The 19758-nt window shown below is 39.1% G+C and overlaps 1 protein-coding gene across 1 annotated transcript in view; it reads right to left on the bottom strand.

Annotated features, from left to right (window-relative positions):
* Nucleotides 1-16479, bottom strand: part of znrf2b (zinc and ring finger 2b) — a 64524-nt gene extending 48045 nt beyond the window's left edge. The window contains exon 1 of the mRNA XM_042489765.2: nucleotides 15469-16479. Coding sequence (XP_042345699.1) covers nucleotides 15469-15889 — 421 coding nt within the window. The 5' untranslated portion in view covers nucleotides 15890-16479. The remainder of the gene's footprint in view (nucleotides 1-15468) is intronic.
* Nucleotides 16480-19758: the final 3279 nt, after the last annotated feature.

A 19758-nucleotide genomic window follows, 5' to 3' on the forward strand; every position in this document is an offset into this window, starting at 1 on the left:
GCCAACCTTTAGACCTCTTCACTCATCTGCCATCCACGCAAGATTTCTTCTTTGCTTGGGTTAATACTTGTTGGCTGGCAATTCAATTGTAAAAAAAAAACTCTATTAGGCAAATGATGTATGTAGACCAGTGATTGAACTTTAATGACGTGAGATGCGAGATGTTATGATACCTTATAGGACTGACAGAACTCCACAGCAGTGGACAACAGGGTCAAAGGTGACTGACTTTTGTTTTTTCAAAAAGGCGGCCCTCAATAGAACCAGGTTTCACTCCCCATCCACATATATACTGTATATATATAAAACTTCCTGTAGAATTTAATACAGATCCATTCACAAGTACAAAAAGATGTGTCTTTACACAGTGAGGAGTTTACAGTTGCTAACAGCTCGCTCACTGCAGCATTCTCCACAGCAGAATATCAAGACTGCGATCATTGAATTTCATGGCAGAGGCAAAGTACACTTTCATGTTGATTCAACACTGCGTGCCACTGACTAATACATGAATTAATTCATCACAGTCCAGTGTGCCCCTATGTGATTAGACAACACATGGTATACACCTAGCCATCTGAGGGGACAGTTAACCCCAACATCAAGAAAATATATTCTTCTTCCTGTAGTGCTGTTTATCAGTCTAGATTGTTTTGGTGTCTTCTCTCCAATATGATGGAACGAGATGGCGGTGGCAATCTGTGATGCTCAAAATTTTTAGATAATCATAGCATAAAATCATTAGATAATCCATAGACCTTGTTTTGAGCAGAAGGAAGTGTGCATCTCCTCATGGATGAGAAGCTTGTGACTGCACGAGATATAAACATTAATGGCATCCTCTTTGGTTGAGCTTTAATGCCAGATGCACACTTCCTTCTGTGCGGCGATGCGGTTGGCGGGTGTAGTTCAGTAGAAAGAAAATAGTTCCTCCATGAAACTGCTCACAACAGGGTTTGTGGATTATCTCAAGTAACCAGGTCATGCTTTTTGAAAAGAGACATTGCTTTTGAGTTTCTCAAATTTATTTTTTCAACGCTTTGAGCACCAAAGGCCAAGTGCCATCTAGTTCCATTATGCTGGAAAGAAGGCAGACATCTTTATGGCCGATATCTCCAACATTTGCCAACTCACACCAAAACAATCTAGACTGATCAACAGCACTACAGGTAAGAGGAAAAATATGTATTTTTGATTTGGAGGTGAACTGTCCCTTTAAGGTATCAGTGTGTTCAGAAAGAGTGCATGACGGATTGTCAAACTGTGTCTAAAATCATCCACCCCCACACCTTTTCGATGACAAAACTGATGGCAAAAGGTGTGACAATTCAGGTAACTTTCCAAAACAATCACACAATCAAGTGCAATTTACTCAACAACTGGCCAGGTGTGCAGAGGAAACTATGCTCTGATAAACAAAAGAGGAAGCAAGCAGCAAACCAAAGCATCAAAACCTTTGAGTCACAGTTGCTGCGTCCATGCAGTGAGACACCAGCAAACATCTGCTGCAGCCTTCCAATGAGGGGACACAGCAGCAGAGATTAGCGGAGCGGGTCAGGTAGCCACTGGCTTATCTCATCAAGGTAGATTTCAGCTAACCTGGACTGACTCACCCACGTACACCACCAGGGCTCAGCTCTGTGGCACACGACACCTCACACTGACCTGTGGACATTTGTCCAGTAAGACACAACATTATTGTTCTCAGAGTGTGCAGACTTCAGATCACTGCATCCATATTAACCCTTTGAGACCTGAGTGAATTGGTTTGATCTGCAAAAACGTGAGCAGAAGGCAAAGAGCAACTAAACAACACATGGCCCAAAAAGATATTAGTTAAATGTTAAAAGAAAATTACCTGAAAATAAGCTTCAAAAAAATTAAGTTAAAAACAAACAAGTACCTGAAAAAGTGTATATACGGTATATGTATAAAAAATAACAGAAATTTTAATAAATTATTATAATATATACAAATCTAGTTTATTCCTATTCTTTTGTTTGTTTGTTTTCTTCCTTAATTTTCAGGTAATTTTACATTAAATGTAATTAAATTTTAATTTAAATTTGTGGGACATTTCTTGTCAAGTAGCTCACTGATTCTTTTCCATGTTTTTGGAGGGTTAAACAGCTTCCAGGTTCAAAGGGTTAATGAATAATGATAGCAGTGGTAGTCTCCTCACTAGCCTCATTGACTATTTGCAAAAACCGGCGAGCGAAAAACCCCATCCTAGCTTTGCAGACGAACTACACTGGCCGGCTCCTTTGAGCAGTCTCACAGGGCAGAGAGAGACTCGAGCTGATTTTCATCAAAAGGAATGAAAAAAGGCAGCTACTGTTGAGAAAAAAAAACACAAAAGTGAAATTACCAAAGCATTTGTCTAAAACGCCCTTCATCAGTTATGGCATAAAATTATCTCAGCTTGATCCCATGGGAAATTTGAACTGACTTATATGAATCTTTTTATCACTGTATGCCTGAAAATGTGGAGAATGTAACTGCTGCAAGGGCAGCTTTGCAGAGGACACCTCTGACTCTCTCTCTCTCACACACACACACACACACACACACACACACACACACACACACACACACACAACACACGTAAATACACTCACACTTTGTTTTTTTTGTTCTTCCTCTTTTAAACCTTTTAACACAAACTGGTTTGATTTATTTCAAAGACACTAAAAATATAATGAGCAACTTGGCAAGAAATAATACATATTTCTGATCCTAACAACAGTGACTGCGCTTGCCTGTTCTTTTAGTAAACCTAACCTTTCTAAACTTTATTGAATAAGTAACATCATTTGCGGGGCACTATTTTAACCTAAATATTTAAATACTTGAAATTTTTATTTAAAGTATTAGGATACGTTGGTGGATTACATTATTTTTGTATTTGCTTATAATGCTTATCAGTGTTGGAAATTAACTTTTGTCCACCTGCCACTGTGGCTGGTGGATTTCAGAATCTACAGATTACTTTTATTTTTTTGGCTGGTGAGTGACGCAAATCTAGCAGTCACTTATTTCCAATCCTGATGCTTACTGAGGTGAAATTACCGCTGTCTTTTTTTTTTCTTTTAATTTCAACAGAAAAAAACTTCTTTTGTTGGTGCATTTCTGCTTTTTTACGTAACTGCAAATAAAATTAAATCAATCAATTATTTAATCTGCTCATTTTTGCTAAGTATTTGGTTCTAGATGCTTGTTAAAGTAGTGGCTACTTGCTGGGTAAGACAATGACCTGCTGTAGGTGCTGATGTAACCAGACTAGTGGTAGTTAGACAAAATAGATCAGGATCCAAGGATGTGTCAATCAAAACGTGCTCAGCCATGCCCACACAGTCTGAAAAAATTCAATTATCCTCACAAGAGGTGTTTCCAACTCATTTTATTTTTATAGTTGTGAGCATTTATTTTCACTCAGATTTTTGCACATACTTAATGAGACACTCAGCTTTGATATAATATGTGCATTCTTACTATTTCACGCCATGTTTCCAGAGGATTTAATATTCAAAAGGGCATATCCACATGGGAGCATATACAGAAAGATGACTAATGTGCTGTCGCTGCTTCACTATGAGAACGATAAGAGCAGGATAGCAGCACTGCAGAGGTGAGACTGCCACACCGCACTCCCTCCATGGGAGGATAAAAATGTACATAAAAATGTATAGGAGGTAGTGAATAAAATGGATAACAGCATTGCTAATGGAGTGTATCTTACAGAAGATTACTACAGCTGGTGTTGCTATTGTTATAGAGAGATATGCAGGGAATACGCTTTTAAAAAATCTATAGCTCTGTACGACATTTAACACAGATTTATCAAACCTTTGACCCAGCTATAATTACTTTTTGCAGGGAAACAGGAAGCAGCAACTGAATAGACGAGCTGCAGAGAGAAAATCTTTGATTGCCCAAATAAAAAGTCCCTAAAGGTCCTTAAATCCAATTTGTCAGTGTGGGCCCAGCCCACCATGAACACTGCCATGAAATCAAAAGTTGAGATCTGGATCTGCATGGAAAACCAGATCACTAAGCTTTTATCACACTTTGATAAGAACTCCAATCACACAACAGGAAAGTATTTCCATCATGAGTTTACAGACAACTCAAACATAATACAGACTTTAACCTATGACATCATCTCCCCACACACACAGACAGGAAATGAAGTTTATGGCCAGCACATAACCTTTCCAGGGTTTTTAAATTCTATGATTAGTTTTTATTCAAGGGTTTGAAGAGAGCCAGAGTTCGACCCAGAACTTATTGTGGCAGCCTGCAGGCACAGAGTACCTTCCCACAGATATTTCCTCTCTGCATGTACATTATTAGTTATCTGGAAGGAAAAGCTCTCCTTAATGTTGTTTAAAATTGAGATTTAGCGATACATATCCCTTCTAAACATTTGAAATTGTTTCAATACTTATTTTTTGCAATATCTATACACTGGTACCAGCAGGGCTTTCTTAACCCTTTAACACCTGGATTGGGATCAGTTTTCTTGTGCTGCACTTCGTTGTTGCTGCACATGGAAAAAAACCCATAAGGAGCAACTTGGCAAGAAATGCCCCACAATCACAAAATAAATAAATAAAAAATAATAGTAATAATAATAATAATAATAATAATAATAATTATTATTATTATTATTATTATTATTATAAGGTAGTGAATTGAAATTAAATGGGGGATTATTAGATATTATTTAAATCTATAATCTATAAAATCTACAATAAAAATTCCCATAATAATATTCTATATAGTCAAGTTTTTGTTACAACATCTTTAAATTACGCAGAGTAATGTGGAAATAACTTGGAGATACTTAAACTACAATTTTTTTTGAAAATCTTCCTGTAATCCTGTGACCACAAATTAAACTTTATTCACATCCTCTGTATTCGGACAGTGACAAACATTTCAGAGACATTTATCTCAAAATGAAAACTGATGATCTAGATCTCATGGCTAGAAACCACTGGAGACCTCTCTTCCTCCCTCACACTCCCACTCGTCCTTTAAACATACACACATACACCCACACACCCACCCACACACACACAGGCACACACAGAGAATGAAATACAGGCTGTGTTGTGCCATTCATCAGGTTGCTGTGTGGAATCGATCAGTGCAGATTAACCTTAAACTGTATTTCTCAGGCGTTCATGCATCATCAGCATTCAGCACGCTTCAGTGAACAAACTGACAAACACTTATTTGTTGTCTTGAACAATCTGGAGCTGCTATGCTGCATTTTCATCAGACTTTTAAGGTTGCTGAATCTAGGATCCTTTAAATTAACATCCAACACCATTAAGAGAGAGAAAACCACACCACCTGTTCACACAACCTGCAGACACGTGTGTACGTGTGTGTGTGTGTGTGTGTGTGTGTGTGTGTGTGTGTGTGTGTGTGCGTGTGTGCTCACTATTTCATCCATGCACCATTATAGACAAGTTGAACTTAACAACTTGAGGTAATTATTAGATGCCTGTCTGCTGACTCATACTCACTAACAACCTGTGTACACAACCTGCTGAATGTGTGTTTACTGTGCATGTGTGTTTGTTTTGGTAAATAAACTCACTTGAATGCACATTGACATGAATAACCTACTGCAGTTTTTGAAGTGCATAAAGTAATATGATAAAATAAACAGTAAGAGTAAAGGAACTGTGGGATGATGAAAACCAGAGCCCTCATTGGAGCAGTAGAAGTTTTTGTTTTTGTTTTTCTTATTCTTCTTTTTCTTCTTCCCCCTCCCTAAATTTGGATGTTTTGGCAGGTCTGTGAAGGCAGTACAGGCTAACATCAAGATATTTTCTTTTTTCCTCAGCAGCAGTTTGTGACTCGCGGGGTGGAAAATTGATCTGTCGATCCATTAGCAGTTGATCAGATCAGATCAATAGATGAGAGAAGCAGCATCTGTGAGAGAATGCAAACTTTTGGACCCGGCAGAATGACTGGTTTCACTTTCAATGCACCTGACATTCTGCTGCTCCATTTGTGCCCAGAGTACGCTCTGGATTCCAAAAGTGTGATGTGATGAATAACCAAACTGTATATATGTTCAAACAGCACTTCTACTGAAATTTTATTGCTTTTGTTGGTTTCGGCCTATTTGTTTGTATTTTTTTAGGGATGATTAACAATTAATCGATGATCAATTCATTCGTTGTTAAGAATTTATTCAAACATGTAAAATTCAATCGATTGATTAATAGGCTATGAAATGCTGTCAAAATATATGCAATATGTTGTTTGATTGAGGATGAAATGCATTTGGTATTGTTTGAAATAAGCAATGTTTTTTTTCCAAATAATAATTAATAGATCGTTAAGTTTACAGATTATTCGATCAAGGAAAGTGCTGATAATTTGCAACCCTATTTTTTTTATATTGACATTTTGCGTCCTGCATCTTGCGTTATTTGTCTTTTTGTTTTAATTCTATTTTAACCCAACCTAGTTTTGTCTTACTTGTGCTTATGATTGGCTTTCTGTTGTTGTATTGCCTCCTATATTTCCCATCTCTGCTTTTGTCATTTTTTTGTCAAAGCACTTTGTAAACTTTCTTTTAAAGGTGCTATATGAATAAAGTTATTATTATTACTATTATTATTATTATTAATGAACAGTCCAGCTCCAAACATAAAATCTATCTGTGGCCCAGATTAGGGCTGGGCGATATGGAAAAAAGTCTTATCACAACAATTTTATCAGTCAATATCGATATATATCATAATATATACATCAAATCACTATTTCTGTCAAGCTTAAAGGTTCCACTTTACTACTAAGTGAGATATGAAGATATCATAGTTCACTGACACAGTTTAATTTTGACCACGGTGGTTGAAGTGTAATGAACACATGATTTATTACTATTTATAAAACTTTCCAGCATTATATGAAAATGAAAAGCTCCATCTTAAACAAACTTCAGGTAAATTTAAGCACATTGTGCTAATACTGCAACCTCTCCAGACTGCAGAACTCTGACTTCAACTTCTGTGAATCTTCTGTGCTATTAATCATTTTACTCAGGAAAAATAAAACCCTTTTGAATAGGCCTAGTTCTCCTATAGCTGCCAAAACATTACATTTGCCCCTGGTAAAATGAGAGCTCAGTTCGAGCAGCTGTGAGACACAGACCGATGCTCTTGGTGTTTCTAAATAATTCATTCATTCATCATAATTCATCTAAAGTCTGATTAAACATGAATATAACAAGTAATCTGTAGATGTCTAAAGAAGTCACTTTCCACCTCTGCAAATTTAATTGTTTCAGACACTTTGGTGCTGAAGAAGCTGCGCTCTGTTTGTCAAACCATCAGCTGTTTGATCCGCCATAATAAAACACTATGGAAGCAGATACAACTCGGTTATCAAACACTCAGTTGTATTCTAGAGTCAAAAATGTTCACTGCATTTGGTTCGTTGTAGTGCTATTCTTATTATCATTGGCTGTTCGTGTTGTCTGTCAAAACATGGCTGGAAAGCGTATCAACATTCTATTGACGATGTCTCATATTTCAATAAAGGAAAAGTTATTTCTCGATTGTTATCATTATCGTTTTATCACCCAGCCATAGCCCAGATATTTTAATTGTGGCAGGCCGCAATAAATACATAAATGTATGGAAAACCCTGCTCCTTGTGCATGCATATCACTGCTGATGTCTAGAAACTGTCTTTATTTGAATATTTAAATATTTGGACAAGATAAAGAGAGAGAATGGAATGTGGAAAGATGAAAAATGTATGCATAAGAAAGTGAAGATGGTAGGATATTGGTGAGAAGAGAGTTAACACTGCTGGTAAGTCAGAATAAATGAATTCCAAATGTTTCACATATAATAACAGAACCATACATATTCAGTTCTTAAAAACACACTAAAGACTGTGACGTAGGTGCGGACGCTTCCAGCTGCCTCTCTGTCAGCTCTGATAAATTTGTGCTAAATGTAGGCTCTTGTGTCTATTTCGGAAGTGTTAGTGGCGCTTTCTGTGGCAGGCTTTGGATGATGGTGATGTGTTGCGTGTTGCATGTGGCGAGTGCGAGTTCAAGTGTGAGTGCGAGTGCGATTCACTCATCAGGATGTGGCAGTCTGTAAACTCTCCTCCTGCCCACTTCTGCTAGCTGGCTGCAAGCTGGCCAGGTCAAAGTTTTCAAATCTAAATATCAATAGCATTGAGGTAAAGATGGATAAGAAATGGCCACCAGTTGAACTCGCAGTCTACTTGGCATTGAACAGGTGCTGGATAATAAACTGGATGACCTTCGTCCTGTAACAGTTTCCAACAAGATATCAGGAAACGTAATATCCTTTGATCCACTGTATCTTGGTTAAATTCTGGACAGTGCAACTCAACCACATGACTCTTTTATCCTATTTTCCAATGTGATTAAGCAGAGGACTCTCTATGCAGGTTTCCATTAACCCTCAAATTACCCAAACTGAAATTCCAAATATAGAATACACATAATGAAAACATGCAAAATTCAAGAAGAAAAAAAAACATTGCAAAAAACGTTTTATGCTCATTTGGGATGATTTTCTCAGGCGATTTGAAAAAGCCATATTTTGCTAAATTGAAATGGAAACTTTTATGGCTTTTCTAGGTCACATGATGCTATGGCTATGTGCTTGTCAGTAGCAACTGGTTCCCTCGTGCGTGATGCAGCAGGGGCTACAAGAGATGTTATTGCATCACAAAACTCCTCATAAGTTGAGTGGATCATCCAGATGTTTGGTGTACACAGTTTCTCTGTGAAATCTATCTATCAGCTCCCAGTAATCTCTCATACATGGCCTCTCCCACGTATAAGGGCCTTGCCTTTCCATTATCGCTTGCATAACACGCCTACGTCACCTTTGATTGGAAATAGTCACAACTAGTGTGGTGGCTGCAATAGAAATAAACCTGCTTATGTTTTGAACATCCATCACCGTGCTTCTTGGAATGTTATCGCCCGAGAAGAAGTCGCAGAACATCAGTGGAGATACAGTTATCTCGCAATTGTGTGTTATTGATATTTCGAAAATATTGCTTTGTGTTTTGTGTAAATCTGTAATGAAACACCACCTATTGACAAGAGAAGGAGGAGGAGGCGTGTGCTTTCTGGTGAATAAGGACTGATGTGTTAGTGAGAATGTGAGGTGCTTTCCTGTTCCTGCTGTGGATCACTGCTAATGTTCAGGCAGAGCAACCATGTGACCGTCTTGTTGGGATGTGCATGTATGGACAGTTAAATCATTCCACAACCAGAAACCATGGATTACCAGAACCATCTGGAAACATGGACAACTACAGTATAAGGCAGCAGCCAACAATGTAAGTATATCCAAAAAAGAACCAAAATACAACAGAGATAGAGAGAAAAGGACACGTGGAAAGACGATAAATGTTTGCATAAGAAAGTGAAGATGGTAAGAAGTAATTTCTATTGGTAATTTCTGTTAGAGGCGGAACAAATCAATTCAAACTGCAATTTCAGAACCCTACTTACTTAATTCTTTCAAACTCTTGTTAACACTAAGACATGAGAACTCTTTTGTACTCACTGATGTTAAGTTCAGAGAGTGCCTGGCAAATCAGCAATTGAAATAAGAACCTTGCACTGCTGCTTTTCCTCTCTCTCTGTGTATTAGTAATTGTAAGGTTTTCTGACTATTGACAGGTGTTTTGAATTTCTTTATTTCGGGACATGAATGAGGTTGACTTTATATTAAATTTGAATGTAAAATAGTTTACAAAGATGAAGGCTAAACAATAAAGGCTGTCAGAAATATCACAGATTGCAGGCCTTTTATTACAATATTACACAGAACATCATTTAAGAAACAATTATTGGTGATTCAGTAAAAGCTGAATAGATTAGTACCATCAATTATATTTTATTCACTAGGAATCTCATGAATGTTTATATGACTTTGTGTGTATCCTTTATTCTGCTGGAAACTGTCCAACCTGCCTGCAGCTTTTTGTCACTTCTCCCAGCTGCAACCACCTGCTCTCAAACAGGTGACGTTCAATTCATCTCAAACAAGCCTATTGTCTTCTTCAAGTGCCTTGAAAAATTCGAGAGTTTTTGCCTTTGCTCTGCAAGCAAACACCTTCTCCCACTGTCCCGCAGCAAGACAAGAAGAAACCAAAGACACAGAACCAATAAACCAAGCAGCCGAAAGGAATATCGAACCTGATCTCTGGTCTACTCGAAACAAAAATCCTGCACAGCTTAACAAACGGTCATCACGGTTGATCAATGGACAGACAAGAAGGCATTCACACGGAGGCTCACACTGTTTATTTCAACAACATTTGGCTCAACTCACACATGTGAGTCATCATCCTCACACATGAATGCTATTAAAATCAGCAGGGGCCACTCAGTCACTGGCCAGCTTCTCCATCAGTGTCTGTGTAAGTGATATCAGCAACAACTCAGCTTCCTAGTGGGTCTGATTATTAAACCGCAGTACCTTTTGAGAATAGATCAAGTTGAATGGGTGGTATAAAATGCTTTCTCAGAATCTATGCCATCTTTGAATAAGATATTCCTGCTTTATATAACTACAGCTTTTTTCTAGTTAACTGAACACTCATGCATGGAGATTTTGCTCAAAACAAGAAAAATGTTCAGAAAATCCTCAACATAAAGCCCAAAGTCATGTCTTCAAGTTGCTTGATTTGCCCAACCAAAAGTTAAAAACTCAAAGACCAGGGGTCTTCATTGTTTTTCATGCTGAGGACTCCTCAGCTAAAAGCAAGAGAGCAGCGACTCTACTACTGAGGTGTACTTGAGATAATTCTCTGAATATTTTTGTTTAATATTAATTCTCAAAGTTTTCCCACCAGTGGTAGACTTTTTTGACTGTATGGTGCAGCCTTTTTCATTCCTTAAAACACTTTCTTCTAAAAATTTGGTGTTACTATGTTTGCGCATATCCAAAAATCTGTTTATAGCCAAGTCTTTTATAATGTTTAAAAGTAGGTGTGTTTATTCTTCCAACCACATATATTGGACAAATATATGTCAACTGGATTTATTGGTTTAGTGCCTACAACTCAGGATTCAGGTGCTGAAGTTGAAGTACTTTCCTACGATAATGTACCTTGATGTCAAAAAGCATAAAATCCTAACCTGGAACTTTTTTGAATATTGTTGAGGTCCCAAAGCGAACACCCCGCCCCTGCAGGCTCTGGCTGGTTCTCTGTCCGGGGACATAGCCACCGAAATCAAGAGATGCTTTGTTAGCCACGCCCGCAATGTGCAGCACAATAAGCTGTATGGCAAGCCGTGGATGGAGCACTGCCTCGCAAGACTCCCCAGGAACCTTGGCAAGGACAAGTCAATGAGTACTGACCTTCTTGTCCTGTGTGGGCATGATTATAAATGGGAACGACATCTCCTACAAGGAGCTGGGGGAGGAGATGAGGGACATGGAGATGCCCCAGTCCCAGCTGCAGCAGCTGAAGATAAAGTCCCACTTCCTGCTGCCAAAAGTGTACAACATGTCGGTGTGGTGCCTCCATGACTCCTTTCCGTACAGGATGGGGCCACCTCCAAAACAACCCTTGAACCTCATCTTCCATGAGAGGGACACGGACACAGAACAGGCAGAGGATGGGGATGTGCAGGCCGTGGCCCAGGACAACGTGAAGCCACAGCCCACGAGGAGCAAATATGTGGCTGCAAACTCCTAAAAGGCCTGGACTTCGCAGGAGATGTCCTTTGTTGACATCACTCCAGGGATCACAAGAAGGGAGGCCTGCAAGCAGCACCCAGTAGCTCACCTGGTAGAACGGGCGCTCCTTGTTCAAAGGCTATGTCCTTGCCACAGCAGCCGCAGGTTGGATTCCAACTTCAGCCCTTTGCTGCATGTCTTCCCCTCTCTCTCCCACCATGCATGCCATGCAAACTGTTGGAGAGTTGGTTTGTGTATAATGCATCCATGACAACACACAGAGCTGAAGGTTATCAGCGAGAGGCCATGTGACGCAAACTACGACAAACCCCAATTGACGCATTTTCCAAATGTGCTGTATACATGCCCACATAATGTTATCAAAACCAATCAAAAAAATGCTAAATTCAGAAAAAGGCCTAATTCTGAATATCTAAATGCTGTTTTAATGAGCCAAATCAAATTCAGATTATTGTCATATTCCGAATATAAATAACAGTGTAATATTAATGTGCACGTAAAGGTAGCCACTGTTAGCAGACATTGCAACTTGCCATTATAACACTGGGGGTGCAGTAAGAGCTCAGAACACACAAAGCAGTCGCCAAATTTCTGCATGCAGTATATAGGCTTGTTTTGTAAAAGACACTGAAAAAAAGCTGTACCTTGGTTTTACTTAATCTTGATATTGTCTTTGTCTACCTGAATTAACTGCCTGCTTCTCAGTGTGACAGTGTGCTCTGTGTGGAGACAGACTCTTCACTGATTGATGGACTCCTGTGAGTGAAACCCTTTGAACTACCCAAAGGGAAAGAACTTGGTTTAGTGAGCTGTCATGAGGGGAGACCTGCCTAGCGGGAAGTCACACCTCAACTTACATGGGAAATCAATTTGTTTCACAGGTTTAGCAGCCTGGGTGGAGTTTGACCGTTTTATAACACACAGTGGGTATTTTACTGGCTGATTCCACTGTTTTTAAGCTCAACAGATTTAAATTGGGCCATTTTTTAGTACAATAAATAAATGAAGACTTCAGCATAGGCAGAAATTGATTCCTGGCCAATGCAGAGAAAAACCTGAATGACAAGCTCCAAGAAACAAAAATAACTGAAAATGACAGTTTAAATAAATACACATTTTCAATTTCATAGACTATCTACCTTTTAGTTTTAGGGTCTGATCAAAATTTTCTAATAATCATTTTCCACCAACATGGAACTGGTTCAGTTCCTGGTTCCACACCTAATTTTGAACTTCAGAGCATTTAAACCAAAAATAAATTGGTTCAGTACCCAAAAAGTTGGTTCCCAGCTGGAATCAAAAAATATCACAGTTATTTTTTTTCTTAACTTTCTTAAGTACAAACCTTGACAACATCAGCAAGTGAGTCATTTTCTGCAGGTTGGAAGGAGTCTTGCACATAATGGTCTTCTGGTACATCTTTTTATCATTACTGGTTGGTCCATGCTTTTTTTGGGTGGGGATAAAACCAAATATGTGTAATAGCAGAACAAAAGTTTGCAGGCAAATATGGCGCGCCACCATCTTGCTACTAGGCTTTGGCAGTATCGTGGTACTACTGTATACTAGGGTTTTTAGAAATCCCAAAGGTGTTTTTTTTCAATACTGCCATAAATACACCCACTCCTCTCTCTATTAAAGTCATTGTATGTAGTGCACAGCACGCAACAATAGAGCTTAGCCTCCGCTCTCTGCTGGTGGAATAGCCAGCTGAGCTGAAACACAACACAACACCTAGAGGTAAAGGAAGAAGTTACAGGACTGTAAACAGCCGGCAGCCACTAAGCAGAGAGAGACCGTGGGGACTGTTGCATGTGTTTTACATGTAACTTGGTGAATTAAGGATTTATTTCAACCAAATTGGAGCTGATGATTGTTGGAACACTGGACTTACTAACTAGATTACTAGCAAAAGTAACCAAAACAGTTTTATTCTGTTTCTATCAGGTGTGAATGAAGTGTGATTTATGATGTTTTATGATGTGTTAAAAGGGCAATTAATCCTCGACAGTCTCCCATGACCAAGAGAAAGTTGAATTCAAAAGATGTATAGTTTTTTTCTCTGTTTAATACAGAAAATAGTTGTAAGAATATTACTTTCTTACATTTTGTTGGTTTCTATTGTGTATTTATAAGTCTAGCTGTATTAGAATAGCTAACAAATAGAATAAATACTGGCTATGGGGGGCACACATGTATAACATCATATATCATATACCCCGGTGTAATTTCAGAAGGGTATGAAGGTATGAAATAATACATACTGCACAGATGATTGCATCCTTGATTAAAATGTTTCTGATCAAAACTGGTGAGAAAAACACGTGCTGGTTTACTAAATAGCACTTAAGTTCCAAAAGTGAACCAGTCCAAGAGCCAGAGCTAATTTGGTGGAAAAGGGGAATAAGTGTGCTGTGGGTGAACTCGGGGTCATGACCATGGCAACTTAGCTACGATCTGGTTTTCAGATGTGGTGTGTTTTTCTCTGCAGTCACATGACCCATCTTCTGATTAAGAACAGTGTCAACAAACTGACTGAAAAGGTGAGCTCCACTGTTGGCTCTGAACTGGATTTGATTCAGCAGGTGGCAGAGAGCAGAATGCTCTCAAAACTAAAGATCATGGTCAACTCCAGCAACCTCCTCCACATCCTGCAGGTGTTTCAGCAGAGCACATTCAGCCACATTTTGATTCCACCATAAGGCATGACTGATGCTGCAGAAAGACTTTCATGCCTGCTGTCAGTAGTCTTTTTAATGCTCTAAAATAACCATTGTTTTTAACTTATGCACTTGTGCACACTGACATTTTATTTATTTTATTTTTATTTTTCCCGTGGATAATTACAGACGTGTTTTTATGCAATGTGTGGTTGTGTGTGACTGAACTGCTCTAACAAATAGAATTTCTGATGGCTTGACAGATTACCAGCCTAGCTGATAATTGTGGCCGATATTTGGCATTTTGTTGATTATCTGTATCAGCATTTTATTTCAATAATCATTGATGAAATTAATTAATTAAAAAGAGCAGAGACAGTGTCAGCATGGGAGGAACTTTTACTTTGTAAAACCTCAGGGAGTAATTTTTATTTATTATTTTTCGTTCAAATTTTCACTCAACTTCATAAGAAAAGTAGCAGGGGACTTTCTGTATATGATGTTGACAGTTTCAGTTCGGATTTAACATTTGCTAAAGGCGTGTAAACAAAGTTTTTTGTTGGAGTTTGTTATACTGCAAATTCTAAATATTGACAGAAAGATTTACATTTTTATTGTAAATGCATATCGGTTCAAAGTATCAGTTATTGATCTCATTAACCACTAATATTCAGTATTGGCCCTACAAAACCAATATTGGTCGACCCCTAGTGTAAAAGATTGATATAGTAAGTATCTATCTATCTATCTATCTATCTGTCTATCTGCCTCATTATAATGTAAGTAGCATGTTATTTAATTTGAGTAAAACTTGTGAGAACCAAAAATGTGTTCTGTTTCTCAGTCCAGTGCTCACTCTGCTGATTTGGAATCAGATCAGTTAGTGTGCTCAGTGAAGATCTTTGCAAAACAATAAAAAAATGTTTGAGTTTGCATGTGCACACTAACATTTTGGTGTCCATGCTGAACGATGAGCCGAGCCCTGCTGTAAACATGCAAGTGTGAGTGCTACTCCAGTTCAGTGACCCGCTGAACTGTGTCAACACAACACAGCGGCTGTGCCCTCTTACCTCCGAACAAGTGAGGCGAGAGGTGAGCTGGTAGCGATCCGATCAACAGCCGGGGACCTTCGTGCCCTCCTCCTGAGCGCTCCCTGTCCGCCGCCTCCTCCGGGCTGCTGCCGCCGGACTCCTGGGAGCTGTAGGCTCCGCTGCTGTTCGGAATGTTGATCCCGGACTGAGGTCTGGTCCCGGAGCCTCCGGAGCCCCCCACAGACCTGGCCCTGGCTCCAAGGTGCTGGCTAGTGCTGGACGAGGCTCCGGAGGCTGCGGACGAAGTGTACGCATGGTACCTGACCCCCCCGGCGGTAGTCCTGCTCACATTGCTGCCGTTGCTGCTGGACGTGCTGGAGGGCAGGTCCGAACCGGAGTAGGCTCTGGTCCGTCCGTTAGCAGCTGGATTAGCAGTCGGGCTGCTCTGCTTTGCCCCCATGTTCACCTCCAGTGACTCGGCTTTGCAATATTAAAGAGGCGCTCTGTGAGCCACTGCGGGACAGTGCGCCAGATTTACGCCGGAGGCAGATGGCTTCACAGGACACACGTAACGCTGCCGAAGAGAAGAAAAGCGGAACAAACTCTGCGTCGCTGCGCTCCCCTCGACATGGAGGGAATGCCAGTTAATGAAAAGTTGAAGCGGCCAGCTGTGACACGAGCTAAAGACGAGGGGTAAACTTTAGACGCCGTCACCATTGTAGTCCGTCAGTAATAGTTGTGTGTGTGTGTGTGCAGTAGGTAACGTGGACCCTTCTCCGGTCTGAGCCGCCGCTGTGGACCCGCTGAGCTCCGGCTGCTTCCTCCTCAGTGTCCGCTCCACCATGGCTCCTGAGCAGCGTGAAGGAGTGAAGAGCCGGGCTCCTCACGCCTCCCTGCCTCACAACGCATAGCTCAAAGGAAGGAAGTGATGGAGGAGAAAGCCCTGCACGAAACCCTCTTATCAGCGGCAGCAAGGAGACTCAGTGCGCAGGCTAGCCGCCAAGCCAGCTGAGCTCACCAGCACTTCCGCTAACAAGTTTCAAAGTAAAGCCACTGCAGTGCTTTACAGCAGCTTTTCAACAGACTGCGCGCGGGCCAAATCCCGCCCACAACTATTGTCGAATTCACAATAAATATAAAGTGATTCTCATTGGGAATTATTTTAGTACTTTTAGTATACATGGGTTGCCAGGGTGCATAAAATATCATCAAAATAGAGCTTGAAAACATCCTGAAATCCGAGAAATGTCTAAAACCCTTGAAATATTCTGAAACACTTCAACTGTAAATGTACTCAAATCCTAGAAACATACTAAAATCCTGGAAATGTCCTAAAATCCTAGAAACACCCCTAAATTGTGGAAATATTCCATAATCCTAGAAATGTCCTCAAATCCCAGAAAACTCTTGAAATCCTAGAAATGTTCTGAAATCCTAGAAACATCCTAAAATCCTTGGAAAGTCCTGAAATGCTAAAAACGTCCTAAAATCTTGTGTAAGCCTTGTGTAAGGTGTCTGAATGTAACATGAGAAACTGATGTAGATTCAGGTTTAAAATGGTTAAGTGAAAATACAGTTTAACCTTGTAATAAACTGCCTTTATGAAAAATATGCGCTGCAGCAGCCATATCTCCATATCAGAAAAGCTACACATGGACACAAGCAATGAATAATATTCTTCACCATTTAAAGTTGCCTCGTATATTTCCATGACCTGTGGCTGGCAGATGAAGGTCGAGCCGGCACAGGCTGAATCTGCTGCTTTGTCCAAACAATGGATATCAGTGTTTACACTGTGTTTGCCAAGTTACAGTACACAAGATTAATTTCAACTGCAGCGTGCATTGCCTAGCAACTTAATAACACCCTTTATCAAGACTGAACAGGCCTTCTCATTAAGTTTAGTAAACTTACTTCTCAGTTTACACACACTGTTCAAAACTTTGTCAAGTTTTGAAACAGAACTCTTTCTTTCAGTACGACTGGATAAGGTCTGTGTTGTGAAAGGCCATTTAATTTCATCTGAGGTCACTTTAATTCATATTTTATCTAACATTTTTATGAAACAATCATTTTGGGGAGGGATTATAGATCAGAAATTGTTGGAAGCCACACGTAGAATAAATTAAATGGAAATCATCTGAATCAATTATTCTTTAAGAAACAAAGGAGCTGTTGAGTAAGAAATGCCTGTATATATTTCACTGCTCACTTTTTGTCATTATTGTAATTCAGTTGTTATTTAGAACATCTATTGCACATCCGTCTGTCCTGGAAGAGGGATCTCTCATCACCCTCTGCCGCGCTTCCTGAGGTTTCCTCCATTTTTCCCCCCATTTCAGGGGTTCTTTTTGGGGAGTTTTTCCTTAGGTGATGTGAGGGTCTAAGGACACAGGGATGTCCTATGCTGTAAAGCCCTCTGAGGCAAACCGTGTTTTGTGATGATGGGCTTTATAAATAAAATTGACTCGACTTGACGTTTAATGCCATATATATCTTACTGTGCTGAAATTCGGGGAAATGCATAAAAAACAAATCTATACTCTATAATTAAACTTCAGAAAAGAATTCTTAGGATAATACATAAAGCTGGCTATTATGATTCTACAAATGTTATTTTTAAAAGATCCTATACCGTAAAATTTGTAGACATGTATTTGAAAACACTGGAAAAACATTTCTGAGTTGTAAACAAAAGCCTCAGTCTGTATTTTTTTTTTTTTTTTTTTTGTTAATTTAGTGAAGGAATTCACAATTTAAGAGTTTTTTTTTTAAACAAATAAAGTGAAAGCGAATGTAAAATACGAATGTATTTCAGTTTTGGGAGTCAAATTATGGAATGGGCTCAATGATGAATTAAAATTGTGTTGCTCTCTGTTGAGTTTATAAAAAGCCTTAACATGTAAAATAATTACAAATTATTCGTGTAAAATAATTTAGGACTGATTTCGTGTAAAATAACAGAGGATTACAATTCAGAGTATAATGTTTTTTCTTTTTTATTAATTCATTTATTTTGTTTCTTTGGTGTTGCTGTTATTCTTTGGTTGATTTAGGAGGCACAAATATGCCTTTGGCTTCAGCCTATTCCTTTTCCAGTTATTGATTTTAAAAAATAAATGCACGAAATAATCTGTCTCTCATGATGCATATAACTCAAATAAAACTATTTATTCTGTCATTATTCATTCATTTTCAGTCAATAGTACACTTGATAAAATGTTTATGCCATGCAAACTAATTTTTGATACAATTTTCCAGAACGGAAGTCTTGCTCTTATTGTGAAATCGAGAGGGATCATCGTTGGTCTGATGGTGTATATTTGTGGTAACTTCATAATATGGACCCACACGTCGGGTGACGTCAGCACCAGCGCAGCAACGTCAAAAACGCAAAGAGTCTCACGCTCCATGCATGGTCTCCCTCTGAACTCCTCACACTCATGTTGGGAAGTTGCAAACAGCATGAAGCATTTAAGGTGGAAACACGTGTTTGTGCAATTACATCCATCAAATAACACCAACAAAATAAATTAAAAACAAAACTTGGAAGAGGATGCTTAAAAACTAAAATAGTGTATGACATAATCTTAAATATGTAATTATAATCATTATAAATATTGACTAGTTTTGCCCTGGCTTTCTACTTTTTTCCCCTAGTTGTTTAAAAATATATATCTATTTTAAATTTACTCATTTGTTTTTATTGGTGGAACACTTCTGACCAAATTGCTCATTGCCTTTTCTCCAATGTTTTAAAAGAAATCATATTAATTTGCTCAAGGCCCACAGTTTAAAATACCTATGAAAGGTGTCTAAAAGCAGCATAAAAAAAGTAATGTCACTCAAGATTTAAATTCAATCACAAACACTGTTGATCTGATAGAATTTCAGTCATCTCTGCAGGAAACTAAAGTACGTGGCTGCACATGTTACAGTAGCCTATTTGAAGACCCCAGATTAGACGAGGGCTGTGGAAGCAAAGACAGGCTGTAAAGATTTCTTGTGAGTAACTGAACAAATAGTTTTATGTATTCATAATTTAAGACTTATTGATGGAAAATTTGTGTAAACTGATTGCTGCAGGAACCTCCCGTGCTGACTCCCTGAGGGTTTCTCACGGCTCCGGCTGCTTAAAGACTTTCTGTCAACAACAGCAGGCGCATTGTGTGGACAGCAGAGTTCACAGAGCCGGCGTGGAAGGTGAGTGGTTTTCTCACCCTCCACTGCGTTAATCCCTCTAATCTCCTCTGGCTGGAAATAGCCTGAGTTATCTGCCGATTGATGGTCACAACATCCAGCAGCCACAAAAACCACAATAACACCAGC

Source organism: Plectropomus leopardus, chromosome 11, assembly GCF_026936395.1.
Source record: "Plectropomus leopardus strain MGB_pleo_1.0 chromosome 11, ASM2693639v1, whole genome shotgun sequence".
Taxonomy (NCBI): Eukaryota; Metazoa; Chordata; class Actinopteri; order Perciformes; family Serranidae; genus Plectropomus; species Plectropomus leopardus.